At 36.4% G+C, this 14,274-nt stretch overlaps 1 protein-coding gene across 1 annotated transcript in view; it reads right to left on the minus strand.

The window, feature by feature from the left end:
• Positions 1 to 1,048: 1,048 nt before the first annotated feature.
• The window catches only part of LOC129247707 (uncharacterized), a 30,758-nt gene continuing 17,532 nt past the window's right edge, over positions 1,049 to 14,274 (minus strand). The window contains exons 2-5 of the mRNA XM_054886961.1: positions 6,881 to 6,999; positions 6,486 to 6,777; positions 6,257 to 6,403; positions 1,049 to 1,433 (exon numbers count right to left, since the gene is read on the minus strand). Coding sequence (XP_054742936.1) covers positions 1,282 to 1,433; positions 6,257 to 6,403; positions 6,486 to 6,777; positions 6,881 to 6,999 — 710 coding nt within the window. The 3' untranslated portion in view covers positions 1,049 to 1,281. The remainder of the gene's footprint in view (positions 1,434 to 6,256; positions 6,404 to 6,485; positions 6,778 to 6,880; positions 7,000 to 14,274) is intronic.

Consider the following 14,274-nt stretch of genomic DNA (forward strand, 5'->3'; position numbering starts at 1 on the left):
CGTCGCCATAGATAAAAGTGTAGACATATGTTCATAATTTCATCTATTGAGATCAAGGATGGTAGATTACTAGGTTTGGTCAACAACTATAGTGAAATACGAAATTGTGAGGGGAACTTCGGCTGCCACGTTACGGGAGTTTTTGTAATATGTAAAGGGTGGTTAAATTTCAAGGGCCGATGTTGATGATTTCATCATGATCGCGGTGAAGATCATGTGATTTGACATTAACGGCATAGAACCTCAATTATGCCTCAGCGTCATCGAAAATTTGGACCATCGGATGTATGTGTACCGCCGAGGCCGCGGCGGCCATTTGTCCAATATTTTGTTCCATACGCAATTCAGCCATACTAATATTATCATAACAAAGAGAAATGAGAATAATTTCCTAAAAAAATTGTATTTTATTCAAGATCAACACCGGCCCTTGAAACTTAACCACCTTTTATGCACATTTCTTCACAACCACGTCAAATCTGTCGTTGTTCAGATGGCATTGTGTTAATTTTTCTCGCATATCAATCAATAATATATTCTTAGTTTTTTCGTAAACAATTCGATTCATAACTCCTGCTACGTCAGCCCTTCCTCTCAGCATAGAAGAAAAGCTTGTGGCCATCTCTGCGTACTTAACTAAAAATAAATTTTTTGGTGTATGGCTATTGAGGTAAGCAATATGACTATCTGGATTGCGATTCATGTGGACCATGTGAACACCACTTTTGCCAGATAAGCCCGATTAATCTCTTTATCTCTCTCTCTTTCAAAACGTAGGGAACGCTGGCTCCAAATTCGTTAATATTAACTGATTTATTGATATTAAAAGCTTGAAATCCCCCCAATTGACGGATCCATTTCTTGCGATGATTCGATCACCAAAAGCTGGCCTCAATTAAATTGTCGTTTTTAACCTTTTGAGGCAATTTGTGGTGCCGCCGTTCACTTACAGCTAAAAATGAATAATTTCCATACCATTTACAATAACATTTTTCTTTTTTTTATTACTTTTTATTTAAATTAAATATTAAACAATTTACAACTCTCAATTAAATCGAAGGCTTAAATATACTAAAAATACAAAGGTACGATAGTGCATGTCATATAATACTAATTAAATAAATACATGCTTCGATCTTGGAAATGAGCGCCTTAAATAGAGTACTATTTTTTTATAATTTGTTAAACCTTATTAACCTAAAAAATTTAATTTATATTTTGTGTGCGAATTTGTTAATTCAAAGTGAAATCTGAGCTTCTAAACCTATCGAAATTGAATTTTTACTCTATCAAAAATTTATCAATAGGAATATTCGCAAAGAATTGATTGATGTGAGTAATAAAAATGGGTGCCCACTGCTCGCGTGTGGCCGGTATGCCCACGCGTGTGATTTCCGGCAGATTCTCGTTGACCAAATTCAAAATCATGGCATCTGAAATGTAAACAAATATTAATTAGAAAAATACGTTTCCAAAGCAGTAGACCTTCCGTTAGGCGCAACTATCTGCACTCCGTTAAATAATCAATGCGCTAGGACTTATTGACAAGTTTTGGCAATTTCTTTGTTTTTTATTTAAATTTTAATAAATTTTGTACGAAAATAAAGTTTATTCTCCTGCAAAATCCATGTCAAATCAATTTACAAACTTTTTGAAAACTAAAAACAAAAAACTCCAAAAAATGTTTCATCAAAATTCCATACTATTTAATCAAATAAAAATTTTAACAAAAATTGCAGACATGCAGTTTTAAGCCCACCGAACTTTGGTGCACGTTTCAAGTGATTGAAAAATCGAGTTATCAACTTTTTCATTTTTTTTCATGCAGGCGGTTTTTTCTTGCATAGAAACAAATTTTGAAAAGTCAGTACATAGAGAAAATGCACAAGACCGCCAGCAAAAAAACAAAAAAAAATGAAAAATTAAATTAATTAATTAAAAATTGAAAAACTAGCACTTCATTATACCAAAGCACATCTACAAGGTAGCAGCAGTCATTACCAGGTATCCATTACCAAATTTGGCCATTCAAAGCAAAGTTGTGAGAGTAATTTCGGCAGCCACATCACCGGGGACTCTACACCAAAATTCTGCCTGCTCATATCACACGTTTTCACACATTCATCCGTTTCCAGGCGGGAACGCAGGCTATGTTGACTTTTTTTCGTATATCACCAACGCAATCTCAATTGTTTAGGTGATGGCATTTTTCATTTAAGGTGATGACATTAGGCCAACACAATTTTTTGTACATTTGAATATCGTGACAAAAGAAATTATAAAAGAAAGAAGGAACTACCCTGAACAGCCGACATGTAGTTGGAGTTAGAAGCATACGACGATAGTGCGAATGGACCTACTTTTCGCCATTTCATTTTGTGTTGACAATGTAACCACGTGGGACTTGCCGCAGTGCTGCCCTGAAAGTCGTTTTGCACTGACTTCCCATCGACTTTTACGTTATTTTCATCGCTGGAGTTCGACCTCTGGAGGCCTTGTCTCTCAAGGAACAAGGTAGAACTTTTGGGCATACGGTCTGTATTTCTCCGAACTTCGAAGAGATCTTTCTATCCGCATACGAGAGTTTGAGGGTGTGCTAGGGCGATCTTTCCACGTAGGTAGAATTGGATCGAGGGGAAATCTGTACCGAAGCTTGCACCTCTGTCTTCACTTACGGCTCTAAGATGGAATCGGAAGTCGGAGCAGGAGTTTTCTCTAAATCAGCCAAATTATCTATTTCCTTAAAATCGCCGAATATTGCTGGTTTTTTCAGACAGATGTCTTTGCGATCGCGCAGATATACAAACTGCTTAGAGAGCGTGATAACGTGGGAGCAAAGGAGATATATACATTTCCTCCAATAGTCAAACCGCAATGAAGGCTCTAACGACGCCATGGTGCAGATCCAAATTAGTCAACTCCTGTAAGAAGGAAATCAAATTTCGTGGGAGTGCAGGCAGCATATCTCTGATCTGGGTTCCACGACATACGAGCTTACGAGGAAAGGGACTGAATTGATTTCAGAGACTTCCGGTCATCGGCATCCCCATGTCTGTTGTCGAAGAGGAATTGCAGAACTTATTTCTCAGGAAAGTGCAGAAAAGATGGAGCTCAATTTCGAAAACCCTGTACAATAGCCGGAGGACTCAGAAAGTCCTGGAGACTCCATGCCATTCAATTTCCAAACTAGTAGCTATATTTACCGGTCATTGGACGACCGGCTCACAGACAGAAAAGTTAGGTGTCGCATTTAACCCTTTCAAAGAACCCTGAGGACCTTTCAAAGAAGGAGACTGTTGAGCGCTTTCTCTGTAAATGTGCTAGTCTGGCAACTAGACAATTAATGTCACTGGGTACTCCTTTCCTCGACAGCCTGAGACACTGCGCTAACTTAAATCCCACCATGTCAAACACGCGCCCGATTGTTTTGATCTTTTTTTCGGGACGACGCACACTGGGGATTTTTGTACAGAGATGCGGAAAAAGTATACATCCCAAAAAATATTTACATTTTTACTACTAACGAAGTTGTATATATTTGTGTATGAAAAGAACATGTTTAAAAACTATTTTTAAAAAAAATTAAAAAAAAACAATGTTTTTTTAAAATTCATAAATTTTAATTTTTTTTTTTATTAATATAAGCCAGCAAATATTTACGCACGGAATACATGTAAGTTCATAATTCTGAATTACCCTCAAAATGTCAAAACAAAATTAAAGGTGTTTCGTTATCATTATGCACACACTAGAAAGCGTTTAGTTATTATCATTGCCAAAAAATAATCAGTGGCGCCTGGTGGCACCTGGTGGCACCTGCAATTGATTAAAACTGAAAGAGACGTTATTAAGCAACACGTTGATACTAGTTTCTGACCGTAGGTAAATGTAGCTCAACTTGCAGATCCAAGAATATGAAGGAATATGATTTTTTTTTTTTTCGTAAAATTAATTATAAATAGATAATCAAATACTTCACAGCCTTTGTTCTTCCGGCTAAAATATATAAAAATATCGTACCCTAAATGAAAAATAAAAAATTGGAAGTCGGCTCAAGCAAAAGGAAAAAAACCACCTTGAGTTTTGAAGTTTTTTCTTAGTCAGTTCAATACTATAAAAAAATTATACTTTTGACATATCTATAAAAAAACTGTAAGTCGGAGTTTAGTAATTCTTTTTGATTTTATTGTTGGTTCTATTCTGGAATTTAGAAATACCATTAAACATTGCGTAGGTGGTATGTTGCAAATTTGACTTTCTTCCGCTAAATCCCCAGTGTGCGACGCCTGTGATGAGTACTGCTATACCGGCATAGGCGTATGTCGACTTGTAGCCTCACAGCTACTCTTAGTGTTAAACACACTATCTATCATTCTCCCCACGGAACTGCCAAAAAGGTATTACCTCACGGGGCTGCTAGCTATTATTGACGCCTACGAAACTCCGCGCACCTCAAATCATTATAGATATGTTTTACATACGCGCTGATCCCCTTTCAGTGATCAGCTAATTGCAACATCAAATCAACATTATTTTCTATGTTTAAGATTTTAAAGATTTCGGAAGCATATCGTGTGCCTCTCCGTACAGATTGGGCAATTTGCGGAAGTGTCTTGGCCAAACCTATGAAGTTATTTTCTGCATTTTTGTGGCCCGCTTAATGCTACTATCTTGTTGATGTGCCTTGGTTGGTGCAAGCTACGATTCTTTTGTTGTAATGATGTAAGAATCTTAATCCCTCTTTAGCAGTTTAATATTTTCTGAAGCTTTTTCAATATATTTTGTATTGAATAGTGCTTTTATTTTGCTTATAAAGGGTGATCAGTTTTTAGAGGTAACGGATTTTCAATTGAAACAAAACAACGAAAATTCGAATTGATTGGCATTTATTTCTTAAAGATAATCCCTTTCAAATATTGGCCAGCGTAATTCATAATTCGTTCATCTGCAAACACCAATTTTGAAATACATCGCTGGAGGACTTAGGTCGGTATCTCGTAAATAACTTTAGTAATGTTGGCTTCCAATGCCTTAATCGAAGCTGGTTAAGCATTTAGACTTTACATACCCCCACAAATAAAATTCCAAAGGTGTGATATCACGCGATCTTGGTAGCCGAAACACTGGTCCGAGACGAGAGTTAAATTGCTGACCGAAACGGCGGTTCAGTAAATCCATTGTTTCTCACGCTATATGGCAAGTACCGCCGTCTTGTTGAAACCAGATTTTTTGGAGATCACGGGCTTGAATTTCCGGCATCAAAAAGTCGTTTATCGATAGCGTTCGCTATTCACTGTTACACTGGGCCTAACCTCGTCTATGAAGAAATATGGGCGGATAGTCCGTCCAGCCCGTAAGTCGCACCAAACGGTTCTTTTTAATGGATGTAATGGCTGTTCTTGAATATTTTCGGGTCGCTCTTCTGCCTAGATATGACAATTTTGCTTATTGATGTAGCCATTAAGCCAAAAATGAGCCTCATCGCTGAACAAAATTCGGGTCCCAAAATGAAGATCTTGGGCGAGTTTTTCGAGAGCACAACGTCTCAAATTATGACGCATTGGAAGATCGGACGTCTTCAAATCCTGGACTAGCTGTATTTTATACACTTTCAAACTAAGATCTTTGCGTAAAATCACCTAAGTAGTGCCATAAAGAAGGCCAAGTTGCTGAGATCGGCGCCAAACCGATTCTTCCAAGTCTTCGGCAAAACTCTCATTGACAGCCGCAATATTCTCTTTATCTAATGGGTTGAGTAACATCCAATAATGTAAAACTATTCTCAATTTTTCCGATGGTTTGCCGAATGGTGCGTTCAATAGGACGGTTATATACACCTTAAGTTGTCATGAGCGCGCGATGAATACTTTTCACAGAGCGTCGGTGCACAATAGATCAATATGGTCGCAGTGCTAAAGGCCTATACCTTAACCCTTTACTACCATTTCACAGAGCGTCGATTTTCGCAACATAATTCTACGATTTTTAAAAGTTGTTAAGGCATAAGTTTTTCCATGATAAAATGCCAATGAATAGTGAAAAAAATAGTGTATTTAATTTGTCAGTAGTCACGCGTGATCTGTCAAAAAATCCCTATTGGAAAAAGTACCTCCAATCTGATCACTCTTTAAAATAATTTCTGTTTTCTTCGAGCATAACTTTATCCTCATTTATGTACATCAATGAGATAAACATTGCGCCTGACAAAAGGTTAGTTCGACAAGGGTAAGTTCGCCCACCACTCCCATTTACTCACTCAAATTACGATCGCTGAAAATGCCATTCGCAATGATGCGCGCATCACCCACCGCCACATTGGCATTCAAACGTTGCAGCTTCAAGCGGCGACCCGCCTCAGTAGTCTCCATGACACCATCAGTTAAAATGGTAGCGCGTATGTTATCTAAATGATTAACGAAAAAATAAATATTTAAATATACACGAAGCAAAAAATTAAACAGCAAAAGATTGCAAGCGCAACAAACCGATAGTTATGTTGAAGGGTCCTTTTGGCACCAAACGCAAACCACCGAATTTTACATCGGCCTTAAATTGTCCATTTGCTTTGATTTTTGGTATTTGAATGCTCAACTTGACAATGAATGCATTTTCAGTAAAATTTGATAAAAATGTGTTCACTTTGAATTCGCTAATGCCGTTAATGTACATATTCTTGATAAGCAGGCCACCTTGCACACCTTCGTTGTCATAACGGAAAATGCCGCGTCTGTAGGCATACGGGTCTATTGAGGGCATGCCATACTGCGGTAAGCCGGCCTAGAGAAAAACAAGAAAAATACAAAATTACATACATACATACACACATAAATAAAATGGAGACTGAAAGCAGTTGTATGGCTGATAACTGTAGTATACCCACCTTCAACTGAGGCACGATTTGGGCAAATAGATTACGAATGCATTCGTTTTTAGCGGCATCTTTCAGGTTACACGGTTCAATTGCGAAGTAAGCGTTGGCTGTGTTGACTTCAGAGGGAACTGCAAAAACAAAAGAAAAAAAGGGTTTGCTATTATCACAAAGTAAAAGGGAAAGGTAGTGTATTGACACTTAACTAAAAGGCATACAAATTTTTCTAAATAGGTACTAATATTTAGATAACTCTTTTTCACATTCCTTTGTGCTTTTCTTCTTCATTTTCACACCAAGCAAGTGCAATTGCAACCTTTAGCTTTGGAAATTAACTATGTGCCAGAGAACGTAATTTTTTTTTTGTCGGAACAGACTAGCAAGTACAGCACTCAGACACAATTAAGTCAATTCTACTGCACTCGGGTTCCCTTTTTAATTTTCTTTAAATCTACTCGACCTCCGAAGAAATCTGACTAGATCTTGTGGTGCCAAGGAGCCAAGGTGGTCGCTTCTTAGCACATCAGTGCCAAAGACATCAAGCTTGATTCGAGCAACGGCTGGGCAGATGCACAGAAAGTTGTCCGCCGTCTCATCTACGTTTCCACGTGCTGGACAGAGTGCACTGTCTGAGATGCCCACCTTTTCCATGTGCTTTGCCCATAGAAAGTGACACGTCATCAGTCCAACCTGCCGCCTACAGTCCCCTCTGCTTAGTGTCAGGAGGTATTGCGACAGTCGGTCGGACATGACAGGTAACATTAGTTTTGTCCATTTGCAGCCTCTCTCAGCGTAATTACTCAAGGGTATGCATGAAAGGAAAGTCTACTTCCAGTCAAGTAAAGGAAAAATACATTGATAAAATAATATGAGCGAAGTAAATTGCTTTCATGTGGGTAAACTAGGCTACGTTTCATTTCGTAAAAATTGTATTCTTTGAATTTAGGCTATAGAAGACGCTTGGTGAAAATATTTTAAAGGACTGGCCAATATGAGACACGATGGTGAGAATCCATTTTCTATATTCTCATTAGTATCGTTCTTGAATATGAAACCGTTAACCGACTCTCAGCGAATTTGGCAGTATCAGCTAATGGATTGGCGTAGCCGAAGTTCCCCTCACAATTTGGTTTTTCACCATAATTATTGGCCAAACCTATGATCCCTGTAGAAAACGGAAAACAGGAGGGGAAGTGTTGGATTGCTTAATTTTCTCTGCTCGTATTCGCATTTTTTTTTTTTTTTTTTTTTTTTTTTGTTTTATAAAAGTGTACTTCATTCTATAAATAAGACCATAATTAATCAGGTTTCAAACTTTGTACAAAGTTTATAAAAATTTGATAAATTTTCATCAAAATATCAAACCTTCTAATCAGCCCGTTGATTTTTGATCATTTTTCCTCTGAAGGTGTTGCTTTTTTTGATATAAAGAATACCCAACATTCTTATACATATTTTCATACGGAGAAACTGCGAAACATCGTCAGTGAGAAAACTTATCAAAAATGAACGACTATTTTGAATGATTTCAATCTTTCATACACATTTTTTTCTTGAATTCTAGTTAAAAATTTTAGGGTGGTTTTGTCCTTCTACTACGTTAAAAATTTTACGCAAGGATCTCGGTTTACGTGTCTATGAAATGCAGCTCGTGTACGATTTAAAGCCAAATGACCGTCGTTTACGCCGAATTTTTGCTACTTGGGCTCATTTAGATTTATTATTCAGATTAAAGCAGTCAAAAATTATCTAGTCTGGTCGACTAGACTATGCATCTTGTAGCCGCGGTAGACATATGCTGGATATCACATTCAAAAAATAAATGACATCTAATTATCTACCAGATTATAATAAATAAAAAATTGTATTTTAACAATATTTTGTTTTGTATAACTAAGGCGGCCGCTGTAGCCGAATGCGTTGGTGCGTGATTCGGAGAGAACGTAGGTTCGAATCTCCGTGAAACACCAAATTAAGAAAAAGTTTTTTCTAATAGCGGTGGCCCCTCGGCAGGCAATGGCAAGCCTCCGAGTGTATTTCTGCCATGAAAAAGCTCCTCATAAAAATACCTGCCGTTCGGAGTCGGCTTGAAACTGTAGGTCCCTCGATTTGTGGAACAACATCAAGACGTACGCCACGAATAGGAGCAGGAGCTCGGCCAAACGCCCAAAAAGGGTGTACATTCTGTCAAAAATATATCGGGAATTTTTCATTTAAAAAGCGTGCGTACACATACATATGTCTAAATTTTATTGCTGAAATGTTGGTACAACTGTCCTCTATAGTGTCGCAGAGCATAAGCGTCAATTAGCTCTTTTTTGGCATTTAATTGTATCAGTCAACCGCAGGTGTGCTCTGCGATTTTCACTATGGATAAAAGTAACGAACAAAGAATTTATCTTAAATTTTGTGTTTTAAGGGGGGAGGTCTAAAAATTGCGTCTCTTTGCGATTTTTTTTAAGGAAAAAATTAATTTAACACTGTTCTTTTAATGAACATTTAAAAAGTATAAAAAATTTTTGTACTGGAGTTTCCAACTGGCGTACAAGATACAGCTCGTAATTATTATCTAAAGCAAAAAATTCGAATCGATTTCTAATTATCATGATTTTTTCTTCTAGATGAACTAAGAAAACTGAGAGAAATTCCAAAATTTTAACTTTTTGGAGGTTTTAAGGAAAAAAATGCCTTTCTATAAAAAAAAATTCTCTTCAACTTGCTATAAAAATCTTGAAATTTTTTTTTTTTTATCTATTTTGTTAGTTCAAATTTAATACTGAAGGGAACAAGCTATGACTCATTTCAAAAGGTTCATTAATTTTTTTTCATCATGTACGCTAATTCAAAGAAATCATAAAAATGAAAAGTCGAGAAAAGAAGATAAAGTTTGTACCATAGGTGTCCGGTCACAGCGTAACTACCTAACGCTCGCCTACCTTTGGCTTTGTATCTACGGAAATATTGAGAATTAGGCTCTGTAACTTTGTGTGAATATTCTGAAATATATTAGGAATCGCTTAAAAAGAAAAAAAAATTGATTTTTTTTACCTTATAAACCAGGCTCCCCCCTTAAACGGGACTCTGTTTGCCGAATCGTTGAAAATGTTGCAGAAAGCCTATGGCGAGAGTGCTTTATCAAAAACACGGGTATAGGAGTGGTATACGGCTTTTGCAGAGGGCCAAGAAGTCGTGGCAGAGTGGAAAATTTGCCCCGATCTGGTCGCCCATCAACGTCTTCAACGGATGAAAACAAAGTCGTCGACAAAGTCAATGAAAATGGTGTTGGAAAATCTTCACTTAAGTTTGAGATAGGTAGCTCGTGACCTTAGCGTGTCTCACGAATCAATTCGCAACATTTTACACCATCAATTGGGCACAAGACACGTGGCTGCTCGACTCGTTCCAAGAGAGTTGAATTTCTTTCAAAATTTTTTGATTTTGATCGGAAGAAGGTGGCTGAAGACATGATTGAGGAAGTGAAATTGGACCCAACGTTTATCCAGCGCATCCTAACAGGTGATGAGACGTGGATATGAGAGTTTGACATGCAAAACAGTCAACAGGCGGCTGAATGGCGCTATCCACATGAGCAGAAACAGAAAACACCACGTGAAAGTCGGTCAAAAGTGAAAATCATGCTACTCGTTTTCTTTGATTCCAAATGGTTCTACGGTAAATAAAGAATATTATTTGAAAGTTATGCGATGTCTGAGAGAGAGTGTGCCTAGGAAACGGCTCAATTTGAGGAAAGAAAACTCATGGGTCTTGCACCATGATAACGCACCGTCTCACAAGGCTCATATTGTGAACACTTTTTCGACCAAAAACTCGACAAATATCATCGAATAACCAACCTATTCACCGGATTTACCAGATTTAGCACCCTGTGACTTTTTTCCCAAAACTTAAATTGCCACTCCGCGAAAGCCACTTTGAGTCAATAGAAGCCATTAAGGAAAATTCGCTGAAGGAGTTGAAGAACATCTGTGCAAACACGTTTAAAAGGTGCTTTGATGACTGGACTAATCGTTGGCCATGCTTCGAATGGAGCCTATTTTGAAGGCAGCAAATTAAATGTTGATGATTAAACAATTATTTTGCGTTTTAATGAACAATTCCCGGTACTTTTCTTATAGAATGTATATATTTATTATAATTTTAAATTCTCAAGTTCTTAAAAAACACCCGATAAATTTGGGAGCTCATTTTAAAAATACACGGGAGCTGTTGACGCAGCCTCCACACTTGAGTGATGACATTTTGCCTGCAGAAAAAGTCGAGTAAGTTGCTAGCGAAATTCCTAATTAAGCTGAAAAGGTGTGAGCTATGACTGCTGATTTGGTTGATCACAGAACAGAATTCATGACACCAGCATGTAGTTTCATCGATAACCCAGTACATATACAGAATCGTTTCCTGTAGAGAAAACGATGTAAATTCCGTTCCTTTTTTCCACTTTTGTCTGGCTTTCGCTACCCAAAATCAATCTGAGTTGTAATAAGAATTTACTTCAACCTCTTCCAAATCACATTCATCCATAATCAACTGAAAAGCAACTAAACGCGAAGTTTATCCCATCTTTGGAACTCTTTCATACCATTAACAAAAAATAGATGTCGTATCTCTTTTTCAAACATATTTCAAGCCGTTTTATTGAATAAAGCGAAGACTTTTTATCCTCAATCTCAAGTTAGAAGCTCGTCTAAAATTTGTTGCTTTTAACCTATTATATTGCTCCGAAAACTATTATGCAGTCTCATAAATTATACGCAGAAAAATAAAAAGAAATATAACTTAGGTGTATCAGTGCTCAGAAAATTGTGCAAAGGCCTTAACCTTACGGATTATTTAAAGTGTCATCCAAGTAGTGGAAATCGGCAGCACAAACTATGACAAATAACATGTCCACGAACCTGCCTTTGATTTAAACCAAATGTAATGTAAATAAATGTTGGGAATTCTATCAAAAATAGTTACAAATATAAAATCTGTTGACTCATTGAATTCATTGCGAAGCAAAGGCGATTAGTTAATTAATTTTCGAGTTTTATTGAGTCGAGTTCGCCTTGGGAAATCATGGTCTGCTGCACCACAAACGCTCAACGCGATTTTCTTACAAACAGTGGAGTACAAAGTTATTCACACAAAAATCAATTTTATTTTAAATTAAAGGGAAGCTATTCAAATATTTTATTTTGAGAAAAAAAAAATGTTACATAACTTTCAATAAAATATTAATATGTACCAGGCATTTAATTCTGCTTGATGACTTTATTTAATCTGTTTTTAATTTTTCAAGGAGTGCAAACATTTTTTAGTCATGCCTTTATACGATGTTTGCGATCCATATTGAAGTACTTCTTGTATTGGGCTTTACTGTAGTGTTAATTTTAGCGACAAACCTCCACGGCGAATTTCACAAATCTTCTGTGGGCTGATTTTGTTTAATGGAAATGAAGCAAGTAATGATGATCGGCGGCCGCCGTAGCCGAATGGGTTGGTGCGTGACTACCATTCGGAATTCACAGAGAGAACGTTGGTTCGAATCTCGGTGAAAACACCAAAATTAAGAAAAACATTTTTCTAATAGCGGTCGCCCCTCGGCACGCAATGGCGAATCTCCAAGTGTATTTCTGTCATGAAAAAGCTCCTCATAAAAATATCTGCCGTTCGGAGTCGGTTTGAAACTGTAGGTCCCTCCATTTGTGGAACAACATCACACAAATAGGAGGAGGAGCTCGGCCAAACACCCAATAAGGGTGTACGCGCCAATTAGATATATATATATATATTGATGTTCTGCATATATACTTTTCCACACGTCCGATCTGCCGCTGACTGAATTCACATGCCATGACTCTCCAATCATCACTGGCCCTGCCTATTGTATTTTCTTGTTCTAGGTCAGGAGTTTGAGGAATTTATTATAATTGCGGCCCTTTTGAGGCCTAATTTATTTTAAATTTCATTTCATTTTCTTGCATATGAATATTTTTTGACACATTTTTATATTATTCTCCGATATGTGCTGAAACAACAACCGATTTTCTGACATAGTATTGGTAAGAAATTTATAAATTGAAAAATTATATAGAAATGGAAATATTTGGGGGCAGCATTTAAAATGTGGGAACACTTTTCTTGGCCTCTGTAGAGTGTATTAACAAATATCAATAATTGAAATAATTGAAAGAAGTAATTGCAACATTCGAAAAATATGTATATGTAAGTACAAGCATACTTACACACACATACATGCATATTTTTGTGCTTAAGAAACGAATGCTGTTTTTTAATATAATACTCTTAACTGACCAACAAACCAAGCGACCAACCGCTAAAATTGTTGCAAATGTTATTTTGTAATAGTTTTACGATTTAACGATGGTAGTAAACTTACATATATATACAAGTACAACAACATTTTTGGTATGGTTATTGTAACTGAAATTTATGTGAATTGCAGCAAAGTGTACCTTACTTAGTAAGCGAAGCGTACTTCATATCAAAATCCAGTGTGCGCGAAAAACAACAGAGCAACTCTTTTTAAATACAATGAATTTGGTTAGAGTTATTGTTGGAGTTAGTTTTGGTTTCAAATGAAAACAATGGACTCGTCGGAGGCGTTAATTAACTCATTGAACCTTTGGAAGTTTTGTATTGAATTGAATATGTATCGAGTGTTTTTTTAAGAGCTTCATAACTTAAAATGATAATACAAAATAGAAATATTGTTGGAATGATTTTATTTTAATTAAATTCTGGTACAGAATTTCATGGCATTTATTTTTTTAATATGATATACGGCATATGCCCGCCGTGTATACGAGTTGCGTAGTTCATTCCGACATTTTTTCTAATAAATTTGGCCGTATGACATCAATGGTAGCTTTAATAATACAATAAATCGATTGTTAAGCGCTTGGATGGCAAGTTGCGCCGTCTTGATGGAAACCCGATGTCATCGATGCTTAGTTTATCAATTTTTGGAAACAAAAATTCAGTGAGTATAGCTCGATAGCGCTTGGAGAAGGAGCTCGACCAAACACCTAACAGAAGTTTACACTCCATTTATTTGCATTTTTTTAATTTTTTATTGCTTGTTTTAATTCCTCTAATTATTTATTTTTAATTCCTTTAATTTACTTTTTTAGCTTAATTTAATGTATTTTTTGCTTTTAGTTTATTTTATTTTATTTTATTTTATTTTTTATCTTTTTTTTATTTTTTTAATTTTATTTTTTTATCTTTTTTATTTTTATTTATTTTATTTTATTTGAGCTTAATCCATCTCGGCTATTGTCGGAGATTACACATCCCGGATAAAATTTTCAAGGGATTGTGCTCTGGTGGAGCGTAGTCCAAGTTCTACGCCTATGCGATTGCTATTGCCTAAATATTTAAAA

Source organism: Anastrepha obliqua, chromosome 5 (assembly GCF_027943255.1).
Source record: "Anastrepha obliqua isolate idAnaObli1 chromosome 5, idAnaObli1_1.0, whole genome shotgun sequence".
NCBI classification, from domain to species: Eukaryota; Metazoa; Arthropoda; class Insecta; order Diptera; family Tephritidae; genus Anastrepha; species Anastrepha obliqua.